The 23,377-nt window shown below is 46.3% G+C and overlaps 1 protein-coding gene across 1 annotated transcript in view; it reads right to left on the reverse strand.

Annotated features, from left to right (window-relative positions):
- Nucleotides 1-23,377, reverse strand: part of pola1 (polymerase (DNA directed), alpha 1) — a 99,559-nt gene that overhangs the window by 67,944 nt on the left and 8,238 nt on the right. Inside the window, exons 16-26 of the mRNA XM_063207395.1 lie at nt 23,029-23,113; nt 22,863-22,924; nt 22,523-22,612; nt 22,155-22,271; nt 21,744-21,919; nt 18,963-19,092; nt 18,404-18,523; nt 17,879-17,978; nt 16,989-17,113; nt 16,653-16,802; nt 15,440-15,562 (exon numbers count right to left, since the gene is read on the reverse strand). Of these exons, the coding sequence (XP_063063465.1) occupies nt 15,440-15,562; nt 16,653-16,802; nt 16,989-17,113; nt 17,879-17,978; nt 18,404-18,523; nt 18,963-19,092; nt 21,744-21,919; nt 22,155-22,271; nt 22,523-22,612; nt 22,863-22,924; nt 23,029-23,113 (1,278 nt within the window). The remainder of the gene's footprint in view (nt 1-15,439; nt 15,563-16,652; nt 16,803-16,988; nt 17,114-17,878; nt 17,979-18,403; nt 18,524-18,962; nt 19,093-21,743; nt 21,920-22,154; nt 22,272-22,522; nt 22,613-22,862; nt 22,925-23,028; nt 23,114-23,377) is intronic.

Consider the following 23,377-nt stretch of genomic DNA (forward strand, 5'->3'; position numbering starts at 1 on the left):
TAGGCTGACAGCAAGGACACTTTATTGCTTTCTCCACGGAGGAAGTGGAAGGCCACGAACACAGGTCGAGGACGGGAGTTAGAGAGTCTAGGATAATAGACGGTAATCCCCAACACATTGTTGATTATGATTAAGTCCTCATTTAAGCCCATTTGGATAAAAGCATCTGCCAGAGATTAAGTAATGCACTGCAATGCATTTAACAGCTATCATTCTTCCTTTACACAATGACTGAATAACATAAGAGACACATGAAGATAAAAGCAGTTCATAAGACCAACTCCGGCAACAATGTGGAAGCAGGGATAAAAGCACCATGTCGACCAGACACACCCGGACTTAGAGGGGAAAAAAAAACCTTAGCCACCACAGCTGTGCAATTACAAGATGGTCCGGATTACCACATTTGCACCTGTGTACGAGTGTGTGTGTTTGTAGCGATGCTGACAAATGGGACGATAATGAGTTAGGCCTTTGAGCAGGGGGAACCGGAGGTGCCGTGCAACACACACAGACACACAGACACACAAGCAGCTGACGTCCATTTAGCTGTACAGACAGGACACTGGCATAACGCTGAGAATGGGAGATGAAGAGGAGGCAGGGCGACCATTAGAGGAAACACACACAACGCACATGTACACACACGTGCACTAATCTCTCCAAGTGGGACTTAATGACAAACAATTGAGGCATGATTGCTTAATAGTATTTGTCTACAGTAGTCACTTACGGTCCTAGGTACCCCGCCGGTCACATTAATGGACGTTTTAAACATAAACACCTTGAATAGCCTAGAAGACGAAACATAGACAACTTTGGCCAACGGCAGAACCAAATGTGGACCACAAGTGGGTTTAATGTCAAGAGTGGACGAGCAAGGCAACAAGCCCATATTGTTCTGAGTGGTTGCTTTTTATTTTTTATTCTTTTTGCCTTTGGGGGTGCGAAGGTGGGGATAGGTCTTGGTTACCCTACTACTTGTCGTCTCCCTCAGTGAAGAGTCCTGTGATCCCAGTGAATGTATGGAGATAATGTGTTAATGTGACATGTATGTATGATGTACAGTACACATGTGCTGCAGCTGCACACCTTCATATGGCTGGAGGTTAATAAAGCAACTCTACTGCTCCTAAATCTGGGCCTCAAGAGGGCTAAATGTGTTCCCACACGTTCTTCTCTAACGTGAGTGCCCTTCACATTTAACCATTATCATTAGCTCCTAACTCATGGCAGTTTTCACGGAAAGGAACACAGTGGGAGGAATGGATTGGTGGCTTCAAACACCCTACCCACCCCCAAACAAACACACACACACACACACAGAAAACAGCCGTCTCTGTCCTCCTAAGCCATAGTCATGCCATGCGTCATCGGGTGAGCATGCAGGCCCCGTTCCCGAGCTCGCCCTCCTGACCACCAACCCCCCATTCTCCAGATCAGAAGGTCCACAAATTAGACCCTACCCCATCCCACCCCCACAAACCCCTCAGCTCAGGGATTCTGAAACTGTGGGCCTCCACCAGTGCCACCATCCTCCACTCCTCACCCCAGTCCCATGCTGTTGCCCTCACCCCTGCCCACTGCCTCTTAGCCCTCACCCCTGCCCACTGCCACTGCCTCCATTCTCCAGATCAGATCAGAGGGTGTGGGCTAAGCCGGGGCAGCAGTGCTCAGGCCTTGTATAAAAAAGGGAGGGGAGAGTATCAGGTGACGATTGTTTTGAGAGGAGGGTGAGAAGGGAATAGGCCACTACAGAGTAGAGAAGAGCAGAGCGCAGAAGAGAAGAGCGTTTGGAGGATGACAGGCAGCGGCCTGAAATAGCCGCCCCCCACTGTCAAACTGATCTACGCCCGCTGTCATCTCTCCATCCCCACCAGTCACACACACACACACACACACACACACACACACACACACACACACACACACACACACACACACACACACACACACACACACACACACACACACACACACACACACACACACACACACACACACACACACACACACACACACACACACACACACACAGTAGTTCTCCGCTTAAGCACACAAACACTCGCACACACACACTACATCTACACCTCTAGTCTCCCCCCAAGCATAGACTACACATATACACATGGGTCAAAGACGTCTTTGTCATTCAGTGTTACGGACACCTTCCACCGACTGTAACTGCAAAAAAACGTGACTTTTAAATCGTTTCAAGTGAATGGATGACAGCCGAGGCTTTCATGAATTCCCTGTAACAATAAATACATAAAAAGAGTCATGTTTTTTTTTACAGTTACAGCCAGCAGAAGGCATCCGTTACACTGAATCACAATGCCATTTTGCACGTCTTCGACCCACATACAGTAGTTCCCACTTGTATCACATTAGGTTTATTTGCAGTGGCTGCTGGCCTCCTCCACCTCCTCCTCCTCCTCCTCCTCCTGGTTGAGCACCTGTAGAGATAGAGGCTCTCTCCCCAAACAACTAGATCTGCTCACTAAAGACCACACTTGCTTTTCACAAAGTTGGAGTGTCGTCACAGTCACGTGTCTGCCATATAGAACACACCCCATGTTAAAATGCTCACATGAAAAGTGTAAAAAAGCAGACGTAGAATTAATTTCAAACAATGGAGTTTAAGAGTGTTTCACCACTCACCACTACGTTCTACAGAAAGAGACAAACAGAATGTTACGTTACGCTATGTATCCAATTTTTGTATCTTTTCAACGACGCCTCTGTGTTTTCCTCCTCAATGGCAATATGGCAGAATGTTGCCATTCACAGGAAAATTCCTGGATGTCCGACTTTGTGAATACCAAGATGCCCGTGTCTTTATCCTGAGATTCTACAATATAGTATATTTAGTTAAAACCATTGTATGTTGGCATACAAGGGCCACTCTAGTTTTAATACATGCAAACTATACAAAAGTTCAACATGAAGTGTCAGTAATAATCTTCTGCCTCCAGAATCTACACTCAAAGACAAAGAAGGAACAAGAAGTGTCTACAGAAATGTCAGAAGTCAGCAATGCGCTAAAAACCCCCACTGCTAAGCCCTTCTCACCATTTTCTTTTCACCGGGTTTCATTATATTTTAATGTGTTACCTCAGTCATCAGAGCTACCTACTATTCATATCCCCATTGTTCTCATCTCAGAGAGGACTGTGAGGGCGGATGGATGAATGAGATGGTTAGAGACCAACAGTACCTACGGATGGGAGAATAAAGAACTGTACTGAAGGTGAATTAGACCGCATTAATTTTCAATGGAAGAGAAAGACGGGAGGAATATATGGTCTATGGTTGGTTATGCAAATTCATGTATGAACACCCAGTCTTGTATTTGTATGCAGGCAATAGTAATTTTGTTCACAGATGGTCAGATGGGGAAATGGATGCATCAGAACCAACATTTAAATGTGCATGCAGGTAGGAGTGTTTGTAATCACGTCAGATGTGCAGTGCCCCTCATCAATAAAAGAAAAATGGGAGGGGGAAATATGCAAGTTGTTTGGTATCTCCATGGATGCATGAACACTTACACATTAGGGTTTCCACCGACACCTTACAGTTAAGGCAGCCAACTTGACAACAAACAGCTACTTTAGCCCACCGCCTTTCCTAGATCCCCTGAAGAGATTCCCCTGAAAAGATCTTACTGTTCATTTCTTGTCCATGTTGTGATTTCCAAATTTGCTTTACCGAAAAAAAAAGTTATTTATTCTTGGAGGTTTTCACATCATATTTCATGCCACTGCAGATCATCCCCTTTCCAATGATGGTAGTCGCGCGTCTCTGACACCAGCAAGCCCCACACCCACCACCTTGACAAACATGTTCTGCGGGAAACACAGCACACTGCATACAGGTAACAGTGCTTCTGTTCACGTCAGCTGTTGAGTACCCCTTTGGATTTCTAATTAAATCAAATGCACAAATACATTATTATGTTGCTTAAGTACGGTGGTGCAGGCTACCATTTAACCTCATGACAATCTCTACAGGTGTTTTTTTTTTTGCATACTCCCCCACACTACCTCATAGATTCCAAGTTTCCACCCACCCACACAGCTTTCATTTATTGCAGGAGTGGGACAATCTGACCCGCCAATAAAAATGCAATTTATTCAACACACAGACAGACACACAAGCATGCACGTGCACACACACAATAACAAACACACACACACACCCGCGTGCAAGAACACAAGTACGGACACGCGCGCGCACACACACACACACACACACACACACACACACACACACACACACACACACACACACACACACTAATACATATGCTTATGATCCATATCTACATCTACATAATCAAGGCCCACTGCTTTGGCTGTCAGAAGTCCACTGCCAGAACACTCACTGACCACAGCAGAGCCTCCCTTCCATGGTCCACACAGACACACATGGTTGGGCTGAGCCGGGCCTCTCGAGGCGGGCAAACTATCCCTGCCAATCTCTCCTCTGATTGAACATGAGCGCCTGAAATCACTTGAACGAGGGACGGGCATCCCACAACAGAGAGAGAGAGAGAGAGAGAGAGAGAGAGAGAGAGAGAGAGAGAGAGAGAGAGAGAGAGCCTGGCAACTATCTCTCTCTTGCACACACAAACACACAGACAGAGGGCCTGGCGCACACACACACACTGCCCTGGCATCCTGAGCACGAGGGTACAGGGGCTTCAGTGATGCGCAGTATAAATACCCTGCAGCCAGGGCAGCGGCACAAACATATTAATCAGATCCTATTCTATTCTATTCTCTTCTCCCTCACGGGGGCTCGTGTGTTCCCGTGCCACACGCACAAATGGCTTGCAAACACACACACACACACACACACACACACACACACACACACACACACACACACACACACACACACACACACACACACACACACACTTTAATCAACCAAAATACTTACACACATTTCAACAAACCGCAACACACACACACACTGCACCTGTTGCGCACTGTGGTGTGGAGAGAGACCTTGACGCACCTCGCACTGCACCGCGCCTCAGCTCAAAGCTGGCTTCAGTTACAGGGCGGGAGTCCAACGGTGCACTAACTTTGACTCAATAGTTGTTAATTGTCTTCGAATGCAGTCCCCTTTCAACACACAAGCACAGACACACATAAAGCCTTATGATACATGGGCACGAATGTGAGGACTCGACTCATAAAGGGGCTACTGGCACCTCACGCCAACACAACCGTGCATGGTTGAGGTGACGCTGGCTGAAAGCAGAAAGGTAGCCCAACTGGACGGCAGAATAAAATATTTAAGCGTTACATGGACATTTGTTGCAGCATTTCTATGAAGTTGTTAACTGGGGTGATGCTCGTTGTTTATGGTCATTAAGGTGCACCGCGGCTGCCCCTTTAATTTATCCTCCACGCTGGTTTTGTTGATAGGTGGAGCAGCCTCGTGCAGATTGTTTTGACGTTTGAGTTCTTATTGCCATTTAAACCGCATTGTAAGAAGTTGTCGTCTCTCGTGAATGACTTACAACGTAGGCTACACCCGCCCCAAAAGTTCTAAGAGTGACTTCTGAGCCGAGTGATGAAGTGGAAGCTGGAAGCTGCCGATGTACGAGTTAGCACCATGAAGTCGCAATATAGCATTTTTGTAGCTACAGATAAGCGACACGTCTTCACAATGTTTTGCACCGTCCGCCATAAACGCTGCCTTCAAGGCGGCAAGAGGCAGTCAAGAATTGTGGGCACAAGACCGATGCAGGCGGTGTCACGGCAAAGTTTGGCAAAGCAGCCATGGAGTCAACACCGAGCAAGCAAGGTAGGCCACAGCCTAGATTCTACTGTAGTTGGAGAAGTTGGGTCCCGCTTGTGTGTGCGTGTGCGTGTGAGCGTGAGTGAGTGAGTGAGAGAGCGAGAGAGAGGTAGAGAGCGCGCATCTGCTGTGGTGCCGCTTGTCTTCTGTGCTTTCCCAACAAGTTTGTATCGTTCAAATGTATCTGTCCGCACAAAACAAACGGGTAAAACGACATGGAAGAGCCTTTTCTCACCGTCCATTCCGTGCCCAGTGCATTTTTTCAACGTCCTGTTCGTTTTTGTGAGGGCTTTCACTTCACCAGCTCGCCTCGTCTTTGAACTTGCATGAAACACTCCCCCGCGTGATATTCGAAGGGTTAGAATATTCGAAGTTAGTTCGAATCCATGTGATTTTCCTGAGCGAATATTCGAATGTTGTTTTTGAGCAATTTTGACAGCCCTAACACACACACACACACACACAAACACACCACTCGAATATACACACAGACCCGTGACTGAAGTGGTGAGGGGCCCATCCCTGTCTCCCTGGGGCTGTGTGTGTGTGTGTGTGTGTGTGTGTGTGTGTGTGTGTGTGTGTGTGTGTGTGTGTGTGTGTGTGTGTGTGTGTGTGTGTGTGTGTGTGTGTATCAGGAACACACATACTCCCCCTCGCACATCACGCCCTGTGCCCTACTAAGTGTCAGGTGGGCGCTGTACAGGGGTCCATAATAGGCTCCATTAGCAGCACAATGGAGATTGGCACCTCCAACACACGCAGCGCAACACGATACACAAGGCAAGGGCCCCACCTCTACAAACATGTACTGTATCCATGACAAGAGGCAACACGGGACTACATGGCCCTCTCGCTCATTTTGTCTGTGTGTGTGTGTGTGTGTGTGTGTGTGTGCGTGTGTGCGTGCGTGTGTGCGTGCGTCTCTCTCTCACACACACACACACAAAAGTATCCATGACAAAAGGCAACAGGGGACTACATGCCCCCTCTCTCTCATTTTCAGCCTCTGTCTATGTGCGTGTGTCTCTCACTCACAAGTCCAGGGGGGATTACTCATACGCACGTATGCACGCATGCACGCACGCACGCACGCACGCACGCACGCACGCACGCACGCACGCACGCACGCACACACTCCCATTCCCTCACTCAAGGCCAGGTCTTAACCGTGACCTCATTAAGGAGCCATAAGGGACAGCAATGAGTCCCAGGAGACAGACAGGGGGCATTATGTTACCGCCCCGCTCACGCTCGCCCCGCTACGCAGCGCACTGCAACACGCTGCTAAGCTGACACTGCTGCCATGTGTAAGTGCGTGTGTGTGTTTGTGTTTTATAGAGAACAGTGGCCCTAAAATACGGCTGCCCAGGCACCATTTTGTTTCCAACAACTACTTTAGCCTGTAATTGAGTTACTGTGGCAGGGCCCAGAGAGAGAGAGAGAGAGATGTCGAGAGAGAGAGAGAGAGAGAGAGAGATGTCAAAAGCATAAGAAAGAGAGAGAAGAAAGATGTCAAGAAAGACTTGCGGAGGAGAGGACAAGAAGGAAGACAGAGAGAGAGATTGGCTAAGAGAGAAAGCGAGATGGAAAGAGGGGGAGAGAGGACAAAAGAGCGAGAGAGCCGAATAACACAAGGCCAACAGCAGACAAGCTGACTAATGGAGCTTCATCCCCCCCAAATTGGACCCCTTAAACCCACCTACAGACCAACACACACACACACACACACCACACACACACCACACACACACACTCTACTCAAAGGACAGCACTGATCCAATAAAAGGCAGCTAACGTGATCATAAGCTCAAATCCAAAAATATTCCTAGGCCCCCGCCATCAACAAACCCTGTGACTATTTGTTAAGTCCAGCAATATCAGGAGCAAATCCCCATCCGGAGGATCCACAAAGGCAGGCGGTGTGTGCAACAATGCAGGCTACCCCTTGAATGTGTGCAGATGAGTGTGTGTGCGTGTGTGTGTGTGTGCACATGTGTGCGCGCATGTGTGCGTTATTGCATCTTTCTTCCAGGAAGTTTATAAATGACCTTTGTGGTTCTGACAACTGTGACTACAGAACTTGAGTGTGATAAAGTGTGTGTCAAACACGCATACACAAAAACACACACGCGCGTGCAAATAAACCACATCAGAGGACAGGCATGTCCATCTCCTGAAGTCTGTTTTTCCAGCCTCTTTGGGCACAAGGACGCTCGGGCGGCCAGGCTGCCAGTGACCGCATGCATAATGGCTTTTGTTTCCACCCGCGTTGCGCCCCTTAACGCATCTGAGCTAAGGCGGGGGGTATGAGGCTGGGGGTCAAGCCGTGACAGCATGGCAAGAGGTCAAGGGTCAAGCTCACTAGCATTCCGCTTCCATCAGCAGGCCCGGGCAAACAGGAGTCGTAAACATCACTCGATTAACCCCTTGTACCCACGCAGGACATACAGACACACACACACACATCCCTGCTCCTAAACCGATAAGGAGGACACAAATACACCACACACACACATACACACACACACACACCACAGTAAAAACACCACTCGTTCCTCTCTCCACTCCACTCCACTCCACTCCGCTGGCTGGCTGGCTCTTTGACCTTTGCGGGGCAACATTTGTTCATGTGTGAGCGCAGGGCGTCTGTGGCATGCCTGGCATGGGAGGCTGGGGGCTGGAGCTGCCCCGGGTTAGTGTTACGCTGCTGAGCGGCCCCTGGGCTAGATTAATGTTGTCCTACTCCTCCCTCCTGCCCTCCCTCCCTTTCCAAACCTGTTGGCCCCTCCAACTGGCCCTCGACTCTCCTCCACGCCACGCTTTTATTTTGGGTCCCCCTTTGTGTGGCAATCGGGCGGGCGGCGAGTGAAGCAATGAAGAATTGTCCCCTCAGCTGTGCACTCTCTGTGCGTGTGTGTGTATGTGCGTGTGTGTGTATGTGCGTGTGTGTGAGATGGCGGCACACCATGCCAGTGATCTACTGCTTAGGGCCTAAATGAGTGTGGGCCATAGCGGGCCAGTGAGCTGAGCTGGGGGAGTTCCCCTGGCCTGATCCGGTGTTAAACCCTCTGGGTAGGTACACAGATCATCCAGCTACATGCCTCTAGCTGCCATATTAACACACTCTTTCCACATCAAAATGTCAACGTCCCCCAAACAAACGTGAACCTATTCATCAAGGGAAGAATATATCTACAGAGGGGACCAAAGATTGTGAAATGATGATTCATGATACTGAATCTTGACTAAAGAGGTTCATTGGGCATGCTAGTAGTAATTCATGAATCGTTTCGATCTACTGAATGCTGAAGGTCAGGTCAGGTACAAAACTTTTGCCTTCTACTGGCCTTGAAAACAAAACTGAGTTCATGAGTGTTGGATCTTCACAACAATGTCTTTCCCTTACATTTTTCTTTTGTTTCAGACATGTAAAATTTTGTCCTTTACCTCACATGTTTCGACGGTGTAATATCTGTCTTCATCTTAGAGTCACGCTGTGATTGTGTGCATGTAAAATAGTTGAGGCACGATGAGCTGCATGTAGTCCTCTGGGCATTGGAATCAGTCATGACCCCTACAGCGCCAGTCACATCAACAGCAATTTCCACATACCTACATAGCTGGAACTGCACACTAGTCTAGATTTTGAATGACTTAATATGTTTGAAACTGAACCACCAAACTTAACTTTTGATAACGATCAAAGCCCAACATTTCTTATCCTTGTTGTTTTAACGTTTCAGATGTTTGCATGTCATGTGTGTCCTAAATATTACTTTTGTGTGTGTGCGGGGATCACTTGGCTGCTCATCTACCTTGGAGTTCTAATAGAAGTAATCTAATCTAATCTCAACAACTAGCCAACAGTATGCCGCACTATTCTCGTGTACACCTGCATTTTTCCTTCACACACAGTACAACTACGTCTGAAACCGGGCACGGTGCCAGAGTAGGATCATCCTTGTCCATCAAGTATCAGTGCCCTAATAAAAACACGAGCCTGTTTATTGAAGGAACGAAGAGCTTAGCTGTAGTCTACACGAAGGAAAGACGATGAAGTCACAATCTGTTGGGTGGCAGAAACCAGACCTGACTGGCAGCTTAACGTGTGTAGTGAGTGACCATTTCCATCAACCAAACTGAATCAATCAACCAACTTTTGTAGCCCAACAAACTATTCATTTTAATGCATCGATCTCGTGTTTGACGTGTATAGCATAAAAAAACACAACATTTTATTAAACCATATCAATCTAATCTCCACAAACAAAGGCTGTCCTGTGTGCAGTAACTTCATGCCTTTGTATTTCTCTGCATATCTGTAGCGTGTTAATGTTGCTTTACATTACACTTAGCCGATGCTTTTATCCAAAGCGACTTAGTTATTTACATGATATACAGTATACCATCTCTGGAGCAAGTGCCTTGCTCAAGGGCACTTCAGCCATGGAGTGGGATAGGGTGTGGAAGGGTGGGATTCGAACCTGAAACCCTCTGATCTACAGCCCATCTCCTTAACCACTAGGCAATGGCTGCCCAATAATGCTAATCTTAGCAGGTGGCTTTCCAGAAGAGTGTGGCGTAAGTGTAACTTAATGCGATTGTACTGTAATGTCCAACATGTAACCACAGCGGTATCTCCCAGTCAGACAGTCTCTTAGTAGCCACAGCAAAAACAACAACACATAACACCACCACACAACAAATCATATCACACGACAAAACAGGGAAGCCTTGAACACTAAACCCTTCTCTCTCTGAAAAACGCAACACCGCAACGACACAACATGCACCATTCCAGAAAATAACACAACACAACACAACACAACACACACCACAACACCACGTCCCGTCCTCTCTCCCAAACAGTAAAAATCCCAACACATCACACCACACCACACCACATCAGCACAGCCTCAGAGAGCATAACTCTCCTCTCTGGCCCAAACCCTCAAACGCGACAAATCTCGCGCCTCGCAGCCCCGTAAAGTAGGCCCTCACCGCGGGCAGCCATGAATTTACACACACACACACACACACACACACACAAAGTAGGCCCTCATAGCAAACAAGCCTGAATTTACACACTGGTGGCAGGGCAGCATTAGCTTCTGGGAAAGTGTGGCGTAGCTCTATTAATAAAGTTTCTCTTTATGGCCCCTATGATGACATGGACAACCAGGAACAATGCAGCAGCAGCATTGCAGCCCCCACAACACCCCTAACAGCCACACATCAATCACTAACCTGACGCTGACATCACTGTGCTGTATGTGATAACAACATGCTAGCTAACACATGAAAGCATACGCAGGAGGGAGAGGTGATGGTAGGGAGACTGGCACAGATTCACATCACGTATGTGCGCATACACACAGATCATACTACAGATGGAGACACTCTCTCTCACTCACACACAAACACACACAAGGAAGATGAGAGGAAGACAGACTTTAACGTTCTTCCTGGGAAGTGAAAAAGAAGGCCACCCTCAGTGTCACTGGGTAAACTGCAGATACAATTTCAGAGAGTGTCTTAACATTTGTGTGACCCCGCAAAGTGACTTTCTTTCTCTATGCCCTGATGAAGGCCAATATGGCCGCAACACGTAGGCCATACGTTTTAAAATAGAATTGCCATGTTAAATCTAAGGCTTTTAAAATATTTTTTCTCAAATCTCAGAGTGCTTCTGCTTTTTCTTTCCTTTTTTGGACTTACACTTCACCCGGTACAGATGAGCACCTGAGTATCACTGTTTGCACAGTCTCCTGAGCGCTTCACGCCCTTTAGTGTCTTCAAACAGCAAGCTTTTTCCATTTGTCGAGGAATTCTCGCCATCATCTTTCCACTCCTGTCCGCTCTCGGATTGGCTCCCTACCTCAGGCTAGCTCTTTGGGACGAGCTCATATGCGGTCTTTCAGATCGAAACGATTGTGCAACATGGGAAACATGGGATTTCCCAGTCTAGGACACATTCACATTCACCCAGTTCCCCTCCTCCATAACCCCAACCCACCTTCACCACACCATGCCCTCCCTCATTTTGGCAGGACCAGACCATCCATACCCATAATTTTGGCAGCCTCAGCAAGACCACCCGGTCATACCCATCATTGTGGCACCCCTGTTCCTGTTCCTGACTGTAAATACATCACTGGCCGGTGCCAATCAGCCGTCATCATGTCAGTGACTCCTCAACAAGTGCAGTGCCCACCGGTCTCTCAACAACAGCCTGGACACTGCCACAAAACAGCAGGGGGTCTCAGGGTAGGGGAAACGCTTCACCCCATAAAACCCCCCTTCCTCACCCACCCCACTCACCACTGCCACTTGCTTGCTCACCCTGCTATGCCCACCAGGTGCCCACACCTTGACAACAAACACCTTTGACAAGGTGCCCTGAAAAGATTGTGTTGTGGATATAATTTATGTGAGCAAGTTGCTGAATGCAAGTCATTTTCATATCATAATTCTTATGAAAATGCTCATGATCAAGGTGATAGGGGGGTACCTGCTATCAGAGACATGTGACTAACAAAAAATGTGCAAGAAACACAGACCACCCTAACATCCCAATCCCCTTATCCACCCACCATGGACAACTCATCTGCCCTAGCCCCATACAAGGGGCCTTGCTCAAACCACCCACATTCTACACCACCACTATGAACACCACCCTCTCCTACGCCACCCACCCACAAACCCTGCCAGCCATCCACCCAACCTCCCCAGACTCATTTACTTGGGGCCTACTTGGACACTAGTGGCAGTAGTACCTGGGACCTGGGGAAGGGACCCCACCTTTTCAACCAAGGCCATGAATGGTTGCTCTGAAGCCCACACTTCCTGGCCCTACCGTGGCTTAATGGTAGGGCACTCGTCTACTACTTGGTCGACCCGGGTTCGATTCCCGCCCCGTTTCCTTTGCCAGCCCTTCTCAGTCTCTCTCTCCCAACTCACTCTCTATCTCTGCTTCACTATCCTGTCATATAAAACACCAATGAATAATTGTAAAGCCCCCCCAAAAAATAGGAGGAGGTAGATCCTGGCATGTCCCTAAACCAGGTGGAAAGGGGCTCACTCCAACTGCTCACAGTGGAACCAACAAAGAGGCCGAAGCACAGATTTGGTACACCCCTGCACCTGCACCTGATCCATTTCCTTACCTTTCATTACATTTGGCTGAAGCTTTTATCCAAAGCGACTTAGCGGGTATTCATTACAGTCCCTGGAGCAATGTGGGGTTAGGTGCCTTACTCAGATGAAGATGTTGTGTTATAGGATATATTTTGTGAGCAAGTAAGTTGCTGAATGTACCAAAATGTGTACTTTGTTCGAATTTCCATATCATATTTCCTATGGAAATGGACAGAGTAGCCTCTCTAATTATCACAGAACAGCCTTCCTAGTGATCGGTCATGTGTCATTAATACCAGCTAGCCCCCTACCACCTTGACCGATGCAAATCATGCGGGAAACACTGCCCCCACTACACTGCCCCTTGCCATGGGCGGTGCCACCACACCACACCACACACCGCACCACCGCTACAGAAAACAGGACAGGGGTGAGGGAAAGACGAGACGGGGGGCTGGCAGGGCCGAGTCCAACTCAAGCATCTTTCTCGCCATGGCAAACACGATACACGCCGTACATGACCGGAGAGGCACCGCATTCAATCCACCCCACACTTATATAAATAAATAAAGACACTAAATCAAAAGTATAAATGGCAGCGTCGCAGGCGATGATTAAAACCCCTGGTGGAGGCGATAAAAAGGGGTGTGTGTGTGTATGAATGTGAGAGTTTGTGTGTTGGGGGCGAGCGGGGGAACAGAGGGGAGGATAGGGAGGAATGGAAAAGGTTGGAAATAGGGAAGGGACGGGGGGAGGCAGTAGAAGAAGTGAGGGAGTCACATGTGAAGAGATGGAGAGAGAAAGAAAGAAAGAAAGAAAGAAAGAAAGAAAGAAAGAAAGAAAGAAAGAAAGAAAGAAAGAAAGAAAGAAAGAAAGAAAGAAAGAAAGAAAGAAAGAAAGAAAGAAAGAAAGAAAGAAAGAAAGAAAGAAAGAAAGAAAGTGCATGCCTGTGTCTGTGTGCGTGCGTTATAGGCCCCACTGGGGTTTTCACAGCACCATCTGGCAACCTACTCACTCTTTGGCTCTGAGCGGAACAGGGCACAAGCAGAGAACAGGAAGCTCAGACGAGAACATGCCACCACTGGGGACATGTAATGACCCCAATTAGAGCTACAAGGGTGATGAATGGCATGGCGGCTTTTCTTTCTCGGTTTCTCTCTTTTCATTTGTGTAAGACACCCAAGGTTGGTTTCCTTTTTTGTATGTGGAGGTAACTGTAACTGTACAAGCATGTGTTGTGAGTGGGTGTTGAATGTGTGCGTAAGCACGCGTGTGTGTACGTGTGCGTAATGACCTCAATTAAAAAAATTAGCTGTACGAGGGTGTAGAATGGGACTGGCTTTGTTATTCTTTTATGATTATTTGTATCAGTCCATGCGTGAGGTGTGGATAAGCAGGAGAAAAGTGCTCCTTCACAAAACACAAAGGGGTGCAGTGCAGGGCCTTTAACTCAGAGGCAAGCATTCGTGACCTAACAACACACACACAAGACCTAAGGAAAGCACACTTTGGGGCTAAATGCAAAACGAGTACAATTAATGCCCTTGGGACGCAAAACCACACCCACACCCACGCACGCACGCACGCACACGTGCGCGCACATACACACGCACATGCACACACAGCCCCGTTGTGGCCATATTGTTACCCAGAGAACAGAGGGCAATTAAGATGGCGTGATAGCCAGTGTTGCATTACGGTGGACCCTCAAAGCAACAGCTCATTGGGAAGAGGCGAGGGAGTGGGTAGTGGTGGTGGTGGTGGTGGGGAGTGAGATTGAAAAGCAAATGGCAATCAGAGTCAATGAGACATTTAAAGCAGATTGAAAAGAACAGCAGCCACAGGTGAGGCAGGGGCTACTGGTTAACAACCGTCTAACAATAGGAAGGAGAAATCACCCCCTACGGCACCTATTCAGTCATTACATCAAAAGCACCTTTTGTGCAGAGGCACAGTGCAGTGGCGTGTGGGAGGAGAGCAGAGTGGATAGCAGGTGGTCTCAGACTGCCCTCTGGTGGCTGTGAGCTACTATTACAGACAATGTCACTGCCAATGTCCTGAACAATGGTGCTTGGCAGGTGCAGATGGTTGAGAGGGCAATGAATGAAGTGCATGTCTATTTAAATGTGATTATCATGTCAGTGAGTGCGAGTGCGAGTGCGTGTGCGTGTGTGTAACACCTCTGCCTTTGTAAATGACCAGAGAGGGCAATGAGTGAAGCATGTGTCTATTCAAGTGTGATTGAGAGAGTGCATGTGTGTGTATGGTGTGTGTGCTTTTTTAAGTGACCAGAGAAGGTGATGAGTGAAGCATTTGTCTATTTAAAACATGGTAAGAAGTATATCAAAGTCTGATGTCTTATCGTGTGTGTGTGTGTGTGAGTGTGTGTGTGTGTGTGTGTGTGTGTGTGTGACAGAGAAATATGGAATCCTGTAATATAATTCTTAACAGCAGATCCAAATAAAGCAATGTGTGTGTGTCTCACCTCTCTGCCTTTGTGTGTGACGAGAGCAGCCAGGGGTTTGGCGTAGAAGCGGCTGTATGAGAAGCCCAGGCATCCGTACATGCTGTTGGCCGTCAGCTTCAAGGCCTTCTGTCTGATGTCATACTGAAGGGCAGAGAGAGAAAGACCCTTCAATTAGATCAGAACACCCAAGGAAATGCACAATACTATAGGGGAGAGAAAGACCATTAATTAGGCAAAACATCAAGATATTTACTAAGGCTACGTTTACATGGTGACAATCAACAGAGGACGAAAAAGTGAAGTGTCGCCATACATTTTTCAATGCCTTTTACAAGAGGACGACTGAGAAAGTAAAGGAAAAAATATTTTGTCTTAGGTGTCTTTTGTTTAATAGGGCTGTAGGGCCCTGAAGATGTAAAACTTAAAGGTGAAGGAGTATGGGATATGAAACATGTTTTGGCTTTTTTGCTGTCTTCAAAACTCTAGAAGGAGTCTTCAGATTTTTGCGTTTTCAAGCCCTGTGGTTTGCAACAAATGTATGGATGGAATATAGTCATATTTGGATATAGGAAGTCATGAGGGGTGCATGGTTTGACAAAAAGGCTTAGGGGGGTACACAAGACAACAAAGGTTGGGAAACCCTTGGGAAAAAGGTTGGGAAACCCTTGGGAAAAAGGTTGGAAAACCCTTGGGAAAAAGGTTGGGAAACCCTTGGGAAAAAGGTTGGGGAACCCCCCCTCTACTTTCCATAGATATGAACACTGGATAGAGATGATGCGTTCCGTCTTTTGCATGGCTCAACCTTGGGCACCCAGGGCTGTTATCTCATGTTTTTCACAGATGCCGTTTTGCTGCCTACAGGATAATGTGCGTATTGTGACTGATTTATGGCAGCTCAACATGGCAGCGATCTGACTTTCTAGTGTTCTATCTTGTTTTCATATCTATGGTACTTCTCCAGTTGTAATGTCTTCTCCATAATAAACCAGTGCTCTTCCCCATCCTCCTCCATGACTGAGCATGGTACCATCCTGCCGCCCTGCTTCCTTTTGGGCGCTGTTTGGGGTTGCCCCCTTGCACGGGTGAGGCATAAATGCCATTTTGTCATATGCAGTGAGAACTGTGCGCTGTGTGAAGTGCTGTATCACAATGACATTAGGAGTTTCCCAAGTGGCTTGTTCTTCACTCCACTGTCATGCCTCTGGCTCCCCCTGGTGTTGAGCGTGCCTACCTGCATGTAGAGGTCGGGGTTGAGGTCCTGCTGCTTCATCAGCTGCTTCACCTGCTTACGCCGCTCCACCAGCTTGCGGATCTCCTTGGGAAGAACGCCCATGTCCAGGTCGGGGTCTGGAACCTCAGGAATCTCATCCCCATCGTCATCCTGGGATGCATTAAAACATTTGAAACATTAACTTTGCAGTGACTGGGTAAAAAGCAATGCAAGGTTTTGGACATTGTTGGCCAAGTGGACTGTACCATACCGTTCTTTACCTTGTGGTACCGAGATAGCATTTTGGTCTCTTGCGCACACACAGACACACACAAACATAGAAGAAAACACACACACCTCGGTCTTCTTCTGCGTGCCCGCTGCCACTCTCTGGATGGTGGTGAAGCAGATGTTGAACTCTTGGATGATGGAGGGGTACAGGCTGTTGAAATCCAGCAGCAGGATGAACTTGTCATAGAAACCTGCAGGAACACATCAACAATACCATCAACAACAACAATGACAGTATAATAATTTGTCATAGAAACCTGCAGGAACATATGTAGTCAGCAGAAAAATACATAGATAAAACTTTAAAATAAGTCTTACAAAAAAGCTTTATAAATACTTATAACATAATATATCTTGCTCATTTACAAACATTTGCAAATGTCTCTTTGATAATTAGTTAACACTGCAGTACAGCCACAACGGTCCTGGAAGTATGTAGTCCAAAGATCAAAAGAGCTGCAACCCCTAGAAATAGAAGTGTCAAGCAGACAAATACACATCAAACTCATCCTGGAGGAGCCAAGTCCCACTCTGCGCAGCCGTAGGTGGTTTTTTACTCATTTACAAACATTTGTAAATGCTTTATTTATAATTAGTTAATTGATAATTGTATATCAAGTGTCAATACAGCTTTTTAAGGGACTGTTATTCTGAAGTGTTAGACATACAAGTAACAGGTAACATGGCAACGAATATTAGGTTTGGAAAGTATGGAGTATGGAAAGTGACAGAGATGAGAGTCAATGAACTGATTTAAAGATTTAAGCAAGCCCATAGATGAAGGTTAGTCTGGCAAACTTCTTGCCACAAGGAAGACAAATACGTTGATATCAGGTATGCAAACTGATTTACTGTATGGCTTCCTATGCTTGAGGGCATTCAGTACGGCAAACTCTGGCGCACACACATACACGCACATGCACTGCACACGCAAACACACACACACTTCTACTTACCAACTTTCGGGTCCAGCACCAGTCCTCCAGCATATGCAGCCTTCTTCCGGACCTTCTTCGCAGTCCCTTTACCCGCACCATCATCATCCTCATCCTCCACCTGCAAGCAAAGCCCAAATGACCAAACTTTGATCAAACTACTTAATTTGCTTGGATTTTTATCTGTAAACTAGTTGGCTCCCAAAATGTTATACTCCTAACCACAACTAAGGGATGCAGGCTGCATCTGTTGTGTGTTTTTTTTGGTTTGACAAAAGTAACAACGCGTGTGATGCCTGACTCTCTCTAAAGGCGTCAGCTAAGTGCAATGTAATGTAATGTAATGAAATCTAATGTAGTGGATGCAGCCTGGCCCCTAACCAGGTCGTGCTGTGGCTTCTTGAAGGCTAAAATAAACTGAAGGTGTCCCAAAGTTATTAAGGTGTGCTGATCTTATTTTGCATGGGAACATCTGAAATTAACTTTCTGCATTTATTAATCTTACAGATGCATAGTAAGACCATAGTGAGCCCATGGGGTACCTACCAGGTCGTGCTGTGGCTTCTTGAAGATCTGCTTGTCAGGTACGATGTAATCCTTCTCATGGAAAGCATGCAGCAGGAGGAACTCGTTCCTCTCTGCACGGCCGCCCATCAGGGTACGAGACTAGAGAGAGAGATCGGGATATCATTATCACTTTGGGACACCTTGAGCTTATCTTCTCCAAACTCATTGTTCTATTGTCTTCAATTTGTTTGCCATTTAAAAAAATTCACGATTTTAGGGTGTATGATATGTTCTAAATGTAAGGGAAATGACTCTGATCTATGATGAGAAGCTGTAACTGTTTGTTATAGCATTATAATTAACAAAGAAAAAAAACATACACATCCGTCTCAAAAATGGGTGCAGGACTAGCAAAGTGCCGAAAACTGACAATAAAGTCTGTAACACTGAGCTCTCATATCTCTTCATTTAATACTGTGACGTTTTCGAGGCTATCTGAAACATCACAATATTAAATCAAGAGAAACGGGAGATCGGTGTTGCAGGCTTTATTTTCAGTGTTATAGCATTATGTTAACATTGTTGTGCAAATGCTGACCATGACGTTTCCGGCGATGTTGGTGATCTGCAGGGCCAGGGGCAGCACGTTGAGCTCACACATGATCTGCAGGATCAGCTTGGCATCCATCCACGTCAGCTCCAGCACATACAGCAAGTGCTGCGAGTCACTGCAGGACACAAACACAACACAGTCACGTGCATGAGGGTCAATGATGTTTTGGCTTTTTGGATTGAGACGTCAGGTGGTTATATAGGTCATTTTCATGGCACTACATTAGTTTCCAGTTTCAAAGTATTGTACTGTACTTTCTACAGTGAGGACCTGGTCAACTCTTACTGTCAGATGGTAAAACATGTCTGTAACCGAGTTTCGACTCAGTAGGTTGTTGGTCCGAGCCCAGAGTGGCGAACTAGCACAAGAAGACCCAGGTGAAAAAGTGGTTCAATTTAGTACAATAAAAGCATGACTGAAGTGTACTTAGCATGTTAAAAGTGCACTCGTGCTTTTTGTGCTAAGAAAAAGTATGTTTACAATATGCTTATTTAAAGTGTACTTAAAATTAGATGTAATTAAGTTGCTCTCAAAGAAAGTACACTTAGTGAACCATACTTCAAGTGGACTTCGAAGATGTTTGGCTAAAGTGTATTTAGAGGAATATACTAATAGTGTTCTAATAGTGAACTTACTAAAAGTGTATTTTTTAATAACATATTGCAATTGTACTTTTTTAAAGTGCAATATGATTACACTTCACCCAAATGTCTTTGAAGTGTGATTTTCTATAGTGCGCTTTAAAGTAAATCGTTTTAACATATTGCAAGTACACTTTTTCTAAGTGCACCATGATTGTACTTCACCCAAATATCTTCAAAGTGTCACAGGTGGGGCGCGCCCACTTTGATACTACTACCCTGGGAGTTCACTGCACAACACCAAAAAACAAGACACAAGTTCCAGTTTTCGTTCTATTTATTTACCACCACTGGTCAAAAGTCAAAGGGGTAGGCCTAGTTGTCTCTGTCCATTACCCACGGGGGAACCCACCCACGCCCAAGTCTGAAGTCTCCAATGGAATGCTTGGACAGTCCAGCCACCAAGTCCATCCGTGCGGGGGTTGCGAGGTGAATTACACTGCAACGGGGGCATGGCACACACGTTCAATCGGGAGCAGCTGGCGGTGATGAGAAGCGATGGGAGTTCTTCTGCGTAGGCCCGGAATAGCTGGTTGGTCTTCAGCATTCTTGGGTGCGAGCGAGAGGAAAAGAGAGAGCGAGAGAGCGAGAGAGCGAGAGAGAGAGAGCGGTGCACTCACGGGGGCCACAGTAACTAGGCGAATACGAGTCACTCATCTTCACGGTGGGGTGCATGTCCGTCTCACCCCTTTCCATCGAGGCAGGTTCACCTGGCCGTCACTCTGATTGCGGACTCCTTCTGGGCACTATGCCAGTCGCGCTCTCCTCCGAGCTGCCAGTTTGCCTTCTGATCCATAGGATCGCGTCCACTTCTCATCCAACTTCTCGTCCCTTTCGCCTGGCTCTGTCCGGTTACCGGTGTCCGACGTCTCCCATCTTGCCGCTCCACTCTCGCCTCTCTCTCCCCTCAGGATGGCATTCTCGCAGTCATCTCTCCTTGCGGCTTCCTCCTCACAGTCTAGTTTCTTGCCGTTTAAAACTCACCAACCCACGTGCACCAATCACCTCCATCCTCCTCACCTGCGCTCCATTATCCTAATCATGCTCCAGGTGCATTACGTTGGGAATGAATGACATCTAGTTTTCGGTTCACTTGGGCCTCAATTCGGTTCAATTGGGCCTCAAAGTGCATTTACCCATAATGCACCATCATGCATGTCCCATCATGCAATGCACTTCTTGGAGGTAAATTTCTCAAACAGAAAGCCATTCATCCTGAAGGAATATTTTTGGTTTGCATGAAAATATTGCTCATTGTTATATTCTGTGTTTATTGTAGGGGTTTTTAAAATTTAAATTGGTACACAAAAAATGACCATGTTCCCACCGTCATTATGATGGTCACGTATATGTTCTGGTATATATAGGCTCACACTTCCTACAGTGTCATAGTTGGAGGTAAGTTGTATCTAATTGTTCAAACAATGAATACTGTGTCACCATTAATCATCAATCCAAGTGATCAATTGCAGGAAGGAGGAGCAAGATTGAAAGAAAGTGAAATGTGTACCTGAAATCTCTGTAACAATGCAATGATTGTAAATGTCAGTCATGCGAAGCATGCATACTGTAACACTACTGTGACTGTGGTTGTGTGTAATGTACAAGCTCTGAGAACCAGCATGAATTGTAATATTACATTTATATTATTTCATGTACTTGGGAGTGTACTGTAAATACACTTCAAGCATACCTGTTATATATTTACAATACTTCATATGATATACTTTTTACAGACTTAAAATGTTCCAATGTAGTCCAAAGAAGCATGAAGTTAATATACTTTTATTGAACTTCTAGTAACAATAAAATGTTATAGAAGTGTACTCAAGCACACTCTTAATGCCATACGAATGCATGAAAAGCGTGTTTGGAGCATACTTTCAAAAGTATGCTTGTAGTGCACTTAAAGTTGTCCAAAAGCGGTGCCAATTTAGCATCCTCAGTGTGCTGCAAGTGTGCTGACGTACTGCTTTAGTAGTGCTTCAGCGCACTAATAGTGCAATGAAGCGCACTTTAAATCGCCGAAAATAGTACACTTTGTACTAAGTACGGACAAAAAAAGTACACTTTAAGTATATGGGTTTTTCACCTGGGGACCTTGGTGTCATTTGCACATCCTCACCCATAAAAGTTCCTGATGTTCTCCTGTGGAATGACGGCGCGTTCTGTCTTCAGCACCTGAGCAGTGAGCTCCGTCAGGTGGTAGCTCTTGCAGCGGATGAGCTCCTTGGCAGAGATCTCCACGTCACACACCAAACGGCCACAGGTGGCGCTCTTCTCTGCGAAGCCACTGCGACCCTGAGAGCCAGAGAGACAAGAGAGATGGATTGATTCATAGATGTTCCTTACTTATCATTCCACATCTCAGACTGGGAAATTGAAGGTTTGACTCGGCTACGTGAAATCAGTACAATTTGTTATCCTGAACACATCAGCACACAATGCCCATACAAAATGAAATTCAATCTTTGCATTTAACCCATCACACATGTGAGCAGGGCTTTGATGCAAGAGTAAGGGGTTGATTTCTTACCCCCAGTTTAGGCATGTTGACACGGCGCAGGCGTCCAATCTTGGACCAGTGAGGCACCTTGCAGTGCTGCATCCTCTGCAGAAGCACTTCCAGGTCAAAGCCCAAGATGTCATGACCCTAAGGAACCACAACATACATTCATCTTCACTAGTTAATACGCTTAGTCACCTTCCTCTGCACAGACATTGTAGAATTTATCATCTAGCTTTAAAGCACTGATTTACAATATCTACCATCCCCAGCAATTGTATGTGCTTTTTTCAATCAATGTCAAATCATGTATTTTTCAGGTTCCAAACTGCACGATTTAAGAAACCTCTTACAATTGTAATTGTGTAACCACAATTACAACAATAATAGCGACTTACCACTAACACGTCAGGATCGATCTTGTGCATCTTTGCCAAAAGGAAGCCAAGCAGGGCACGCTCCGTTCCTGCAATCTCCACTTTGGCATTCTGAGAGAAGCAGAAAAACAAGCCCTCATTACATTACACTTAGCTGATGTTTTTTTTGTTTTTGTCAAAGCAGCTTAGAGATCTTTTATTGCAGGGTATTGGTTACAGTCCCTGAAGCAGTGTGGGGTCCAGTCCCTTGCTCAAGGACACTTCAGTCATGGATGGAGGTGTGTAGGGAGTGGAAGGGTGAAACTCAAACCAGCAACCCTTTGATCAAAAAGCCAATCTCCTTAACCATTAGGCCACCTACCTTCTTTTTCACAGCTTCCTTGAAGTCATATGGGAAGATGCAGTCATTGGGTTTGCTCACCACTGTGAAAGAAATGTTAGAAAATACAATTACCACCAAGTCATATAAAAACTTCTGGACAGTTTATCTGGCAAATATTACCAACGATAAATGAGCAGTCACTCACCACAGAAGTGGTTCTGGAAAGGCGGTCTGGGCGGCGCCTTGTCTAGGTGGAAGTTATGATGAACGAGGGCCGCCAGCGACACGATCTAGACGAGGAGAGGGAGAGGAAAGACAGTCGGAGGGCACATGTAGTCAGTCTTAACTCAATTGCTCTGTTATTTACAGGGTATTGTCAAGTCAAAACGGCTTTATTGTCAATTTCATTACATGCACTGGTCAGGTCATACAAAGAATTGAAATTACGTTTCTTATTTTCCCATGGAGACATGCAATAAAGTACACGTCAGACATTGAAGTGCAAAACTGAACAACAGAAAATGTATAGAGGAACGGTTACAGTCCCTGGAGCA

Source organism: Engraulis encrasicolus, chromosome 9 (genome assembly GCF_034702125.1).
Source record: "Engraulis encrasicolus isolate BLACKSEA-1 chromosome 9, IST_EnEncr_1.0, whole genome shotgun sequence".
In the NCBI taxonomy this organism is placed as follows: domain Eukaryota; kingdom Metazoa; phylum Chordata; class Actinopteri; order Clupeiformes; family Engraulidae; genus Engraulis; species Engraulis encrasicolus.